Source organism: Sturnira hondurensis, unplaced genomic scaffold, assembly GCF_014824575.4.
Source record: "Sturnira hondurensis isolate 20B ecotype Veracruz unplaced genomic scaffold, ASM1482457v3 Scaffold0001020, whole genome shotgun sequence".
NCBI lineage: Eukaryota > Metazoa > Chordata > Mammalia > Chiroptera > Phyllostomidae > Sturnira > Sturnira hondurensis.
In genome coordinates, this window is record NW_028073651.1 from 1098393 (window position 1) to 1104252 (window position 5860).

At 60.4% G+C, this 5860-nt stretch overlaps 1 protein-coding gene across 1 annotated transcript; it reads right to left on the minus strand.

The window, feature by feature from the left end:
• Positions 1-544: 544 nt before the first annotated feature.
• On the minus strand, positions 545-4156 carry PGLYRP1 (peptidoglycan recognition protein 1). Its single transcript, XM_037059839.1, has 3 exons — positions 3793-4156; positions 1358-1476; positions 545-800 (listed from the first exon to the last, which is right to left on the minus strand). Exons 1-3 carry the CDS (start codon positions 4074-4076, stop codon positions 622-624), a joined length of 582 nt encoding a protein of 193 aa, XP_036915734.1. The 5' UTR covers positions 4077-4156; the 3' UTR covers positions 545-621.
• Positions 4157-5860: the final 1704 nt, after the last annotated feature.

Genomic DNA, 5860 nt, shown 5'->3' on the forward strand with positions numbered 1-5860 from the left:
GATGCCTCAGCTTGCAACTGGATGGTAGGAGTGGTGGGGGTGGGGGGAGATCCCAGGACTGGGAGGAGGTTTCTTTGGGACCTGTGTGCATTTCTGGGCATTTCTGTGATTAGGGGTCTGGCTCAGGGAAAATCTGGCATTCCCTGAAGCAGTGAAATCTGGGGACCTGAAGAGTGGTAGTGAACCACCTGTCTCCAGAGGGGTCCAAGCAGAGATTCTGCACAGGATGCCTGTGGCCATGTGGTGGAGAGGGGTGTCTCACAGCATGATGCTCTGCCTGCCCCTCCCCCCCACCACACACACACACACACACACACACACGCACACAGAGCTGCTGCCAGTGACACCCAGCTGGCCTGGTGCTGACTCCACGCTGACCTCTGGGTTCCAAGCTGTGCTGTTGCTCTGGAGCTGGGATTTCTGGGGCCTTGGTTCAGGGTCGGAGCCCCTGGGTTCTGAGCATCAGCGAGGACGGAGTGCTGGAGGTGCCTGAGGTGTCTGTGGGAGGGAGGCGGGGGTGGGAGGCCATCGGCAGACACAGGAGCACAGTTTGAGCGGTGCCTTTATTGGAGGGGAGGCCATGGGGTTCCGATGAGGGGCGGGGATGGTGGAGAGAAGGCCTCACACATGGAAGTGTGGCCACTGGCGGATGATTTCGTAGAGCCGATCGCCTGGAGACAGGGTCCGCTGCACGTTCCGGTGACCTTTGAGCTGGTACTCCTCGGACAGAGCGTTCAGAGCCACTCCGCAGGCTAACAGACTCTGGGCCGCCCGGAGGGCCCGGGGAGCAGGCGAGCGCTCTGCGGTGGGGACCGAGGCGGGAGTTAGTAAGCTGGAGCTTCCTCGGGGCAGCAGTCGGATGGGGTAGTGGTTCCACTCAGGCATCCCCAGAACCCAGGCTCCCTAGCTGTGCCTCAGTTTCTCTGCGCCTCAGCTTTTCCTCACATGCGAGAGAATAATGGCCCCCGTCGCAGGGCTGCGGGGTCATCAAATAAGCTACTTCGCGTCAAGCCCACGGAACGGTGCCTGGCACAGCTGATGCGGGCTGTCGTCACTGCCCAGTCTCCCTGGGCCCCGGGCCTGTGGGTCCCACCCACAGCAATGCTGCTACCAAGTGCTTCCCAGGTGCCCATTCTGGCTGGCCTAGGAACCTTTCTACAGAGTTGCTAATCATCCCAACCACGCGGTTGAAAATGGTCATTATCCAGAAAGGAGGAACGGAGGCTCAGGAAAGCAGAGTCGCTTGTCCAGGGTCACAGAGCTCGAGGGTGGCAGAGCCTCTTCACAGTCACACACCACGCCCTGCCGACCCCCCTGGCCCGGAGGCAGCCCCTCTCCCGCGTGACCAAACACTCACCCATGAAGTTGCCCATGAAGGTGATGCCGATGGCTTTGTTGTTCCAGCGACTTGCGTGGTCACCCTGGATGTCCCAGCCCCGGCCCTCATACACAAGCCCATCTTCTCCGATCAGGAAGCTGCGTTGGGTGTGAGGGAGGTTGGTGAGGGAGGGAGGGCTTCCAGGAAGAGGGCTCCTTCTGCCTCCTCCACTTGCCCTGCCCCTGTTCCTGCCAGTCACAGTCACCACCCCCCCATTCCCCAGCCTTCCTCAATAACAACAATGGCAGTGGCCCCTAAACTGCCAGGCACAGCTCCGCATGCACCTGTTTTCATCCTTGCAGCGACTCGGGGCACCGCTCCCCCTGTTCTGTAGATAATCAGCTGGTGGAGACACCTGTCCATGGTCACACAGTTGGGGGGAGGGGGCAGAGCCAGGGAGCTCACCCAGGTTCCTGTGACTCCCACCCCTGGGGTCTGATTCCTTGCTCCCTCCTGCCTCCCTGGAGGATTTGTCCGGCTCCCGTCTGCTGAGGCCTCATGCACGGTCAGCCACCTAGGTGGGCGCCGTTGGCGTCCTTACTCGAAGCTGAGGAAGCAGACTTAGGTGATTCGCCCCAGCTCATGTCCCCGAGGCCCCTGCTCAGAAGTCTCCATGGAGGAGCTCCAATGCCCTCAGCCCAGCCTGCCTCCTGGCTCCCTGCTCCCTGATGGGCGTCAGGGTCAGGGCCTGAAGGGCTGGGGCCATGATCAGATGTGGACCCTCAGCCCCAGCTCTTGAGTCCCCAGTCCTGGCAGGTCCTGAAGACTCTCATTCCACACGTCTCGACTGGGCGAGTCTGGCCTGGCACGTTGGAACCAACCAGACGGGCACCTTCGGAGGAGCAGTGTCTGTCGCCTCTGCCCGGTGGCCCCCACCCCCCCAGGTGCCAGTGATGCACAGCATGTTGGAACTTCCGGATCTCAGGTCCTGAATCTGCCACTTAGGATATCAGACTTTCAGAATCTGGCTCCCAAGAGACTAGAAATGTCACGGTGACCCTCAGGACGGGGCCAGCTATGGCCCTGCGAGGTGCCCAGCACCGGGCACAGGCAATGGGCGCTCCTTGCGTGTATCTGTTCAGTGGGCGCAGCGGCTGCAAACCTCCCCCGCCACCACCAGGAGGCCTGAGGGAGGGCATGGCAGGGTGAGGAAGGAGGGTTCAGAGCTCTGAACCAGGCTCTGAATCCTACACTGAGGGGCAGACTTCAGCTGGCTTTTCTGAGTGCTGACCAAGGCCGAAGCCTGTGGGGCCAGGCCCTGGCCTTCCTCACTTCATGGGAACACTTGGAATCGGAACACCTGGAGACCAAACCTTGACGTTGGAAGCTTTGAATTGTAAACTCATGAACCAGAACAGCTAGGGGATACCGTTGGAGGCTTCTAAAATCCCCCAAGTGATGTTCCCAGGTTCCCGGGCCTAACCACAGCACCCCCACCCCCTGCCAAACCCTCTAAGTGAGGCGCCTGGGAGCCTGCATTTTCAGTGAGGTGATTCTGGTTCTCACCAGTGACTGAGAACCCGTAGGGGCCAAAGGTGCTCTGGAGCTGGACCCCAGCCTGTCACCCTGGAAAGGGAGCTGGTGGGCCCTGGCGCCTGGGGCGGAGCTAAGGGGAGCCTCACACCCCTGCTGTGGCTCCTGCCACCCTCCTGGTGACCACGAGGCCCTGTGTCACCCAGCTTCTCCCTGCTCCTTCCCCTGCCCCACCCAGCTCATTCCCCCTCAGAGCCTCCCCGTGCCTGCGGTGGCCTAGCTTATTACACCTCCTCCCAGAGCCACCTCAGAGCCATGTCACAGGGTGACATCCCCTCCCCCTGCCCTCCCGAAGGACCCTGTGTGGGTTGCCCGTCCTCACTCTTGCCCGTGGCTTCTGTGAGTGTCTGAACTCAGGGTGCTGACTTTGTTTCTCCTTGCTGCGCTTCACCTCTGGTCGGGCTAGATGCCCACTGCTCACGGCTGTGTCCCCACCCCAGCATCTGGCCGGTGAGATTTAGCAGGTGCCTCATGGCAGAAGTCCACGGATTCGGGGCTCCCACCACATTCTGGGTGGGAGACTGAGTGCTGCTTTGCACCTATGGTATTAACGATCGGGGGACCATAACCCCACAGACCTCAGAGGCGGAGGCTGAGAGTGGGCGACCCTTGGCCTGGGTCTCAGGCAGCCATGAGCAGAGCTGGGGGCTGGAACCCAGCCACGAGCAGAGCTGGAACCTGGAACCCACGCTTAGCCAGCCCGGCCCCGGACACTGGCGTGTGTCGGCAAAGTCCGTCCCTTCCTCGGGGCAGCAGACCTGGACGCCAGCCCCTTCCCGCTCCTGGCATCTCCGAGCTGCCCAGCCTGCACGGTGACTCCGGGACCGGACGGGTCCGACCCCCGCTGTCCTCCAGGCCGGCACGCCCTCCCCCTCACTCACTTGTAGGCCACATCGCAGAAGTCCAGCGTCCGCGCGTGGTAGTGCTGCACGTTCTGGGCCTGCTGCCGGCACAACGCCGGGGTGTCACAGTGGCTGCCCGCCGTGTGCGACACCACCACGTAGTCCACCGGCAGGCGCAGTTTCGTCTCGCACGCGGAGGGCAGCGCGTTCCACTCTCTCCGCGGCACGATGGGCCCGCAGCACGTCTCGTTTCCTTCCTGCGCCGCTGCGAGTCCAAGGAGGGCGAGGAGGGCCCAGGCGAGCGGCGCGCCGAGCCGGGACATGGTGGGCAGGCGCGCAGCGTTGGCGAGGAGGTGGGCTCCTCCGCCGCCTTTATCTGCTGGGGCCTAAGGGTGGAGGGGTGGAGGGGTGGAGGGGTGGCGGGGGGCGGGAGGGGTGATGGGGAGGGGAGGGGAAGCCTTGCATCACACTCTGGGGGGCCTTCCTTAGCAGGTTACATCAGACCCCGACTCTGCTTCCTCTTCTGGCCGGGCTGCCACACGATGCCCTGTGGTCCGGGCTGAGGGAAGCAAGGAAGGGAGCCTATGCCACAGTCAAGGGATCCCTCGCTGGTCAGGCAGAGAGTGGGGCGGGGAGAGGCGCGCAGGCCCTTGGGCACTTTGGCTGTACTTTCTGGAAGACTCGGGGCCTGGATCCTTGCCCTGCTTTCTCTCTCCTCTCAGCGGGCCATGGAACAAATCACCAGGAGCTGGACCCCAGGGAGACGCCTGGGGCCTCCTCCTTCTTCCAGCGGAGAAGGAGGCAACAAAGACCACCACTTTTTAGCCGCTTCTCCCAGGGCCCAAGCCCAATGCCATTGAACCCTTTCAGCAAACCCCAGAGGTGGCCGTGGAGAAGTCCCTTTCACAGCCGAGTAAACTGAGGCTGGGAGAAGGAAAGTCACGGTGCTGGGACCTACTACATAGTAGAGCCTGGTGGCCCAGGGCCCAAGTTCAGAGGCAGGTTGCCTGCATTTGAATTCTGGCCGTTTTCCAGTGTGTGGGCTCGGGCAGGCGACCTAACCTTTCCGTGCCCCAGTTTCCCCACCTGCAGAATGGGGATGACAATGAATAATAATAGGGGCCATGGGAGATTCAGTGGGTAGACAGGGTGGAACCCACAGAAGATGCCTGGCTCATGGTGCCTACCAAGCACCCCTGGGACTTGGGTTCAAATCCACCGCTGGTCGTGAGCATCGTGCTTTCCTCGGGTGCCGCTGGCAGCTGCATTCTGCCGAGCAGAGGCGTGGCTTGGGCTCACCTGTTGGGGCAGAAGGCTCTCCGGGGGCCTCTGCTCCGTCCGGGCCCCCTTTCCCACTCCCTCCTACATCACGTGGTGAGATCAGCGAGCATGCCCTGGCTTGCTCTTCCTCATTTCAGGCTACTTTTGGGGATTAAAAAGATGACCAAAGGTTTGGGGCACGGGGGGAAAGAGGTGAAGGGACTGAGAAACGCAAACGGGTCGTCACGACGTAGTCACGGGAACGCGAGTAAAGCATAGAAAATATAGTCAATAATATTGTGATAACTCTGTATGGAGCCAGTAGGGTACCGGACCTAGGGAGGGGAACACTAGGGGAAGCATACGATTTTCTAGCCACTAAGCTAACCACCCAAACCAATATGTAATAAAGGAAACACAAATAAAGCGCCATGAAATAAAAAAACAAAAGTGACCGAAGTCACACGGGAGCTGTACCTAGTTGAGCTGATCCGAAATGTCAATCACCCGTGTCCCACTTCCTCCAGCTCCGCCCCCCTGAGGCCGCCGAGGAGAACAGTAGGTGTGTTTTCTCCCACCAGATTTTCCGTGCTCAGGTGGATTACGCTTATACGCAGGATATCACCCAATGGCGCGGCAGGTGTCGCTAAGTACTTTTCATGAATGATCTCAGCATATGCTCCCAGCAGGCTTGTAAGATGAATTTTATTATTAGCCCCCTTTTAGAGCAAGGGAACGAGCCCAGAGGGGTTATCTCCATGTAGGCAAAGGAAGATGATGAGGTCAGGGTTTAGCCACAGGCCTCCTGGCTCCAGAGATTAAATTTTATTTTATTTCATTTATTTTT

Excerpts from the sequence above, each read along its gene's own strand:
- PGLYRP1 (XM_037059839.1), bottom strand. The coding sequence starts at position 4,076 with ATGTCCCGGCTCGGCGCGCCGCTCGCCTGGGCCCTCCTCGCCCTCCTT. Across the intron at positions 1,477-3,792 it reads TTCTGCGATGTGGCCTACAA|CTTCCTGATCGGAGAAGATG; the intron begins GTGAGTGAGGGG and ends CACCCAACGCAG. Across the intron at positions 801-1,357 it reads CTTCATGGGCAACTTCATGG|AGCGCTCGCCTGCTCCCCGG; the intron begins GTGAGTGTTTGG and ends TCCCCACCGCAG.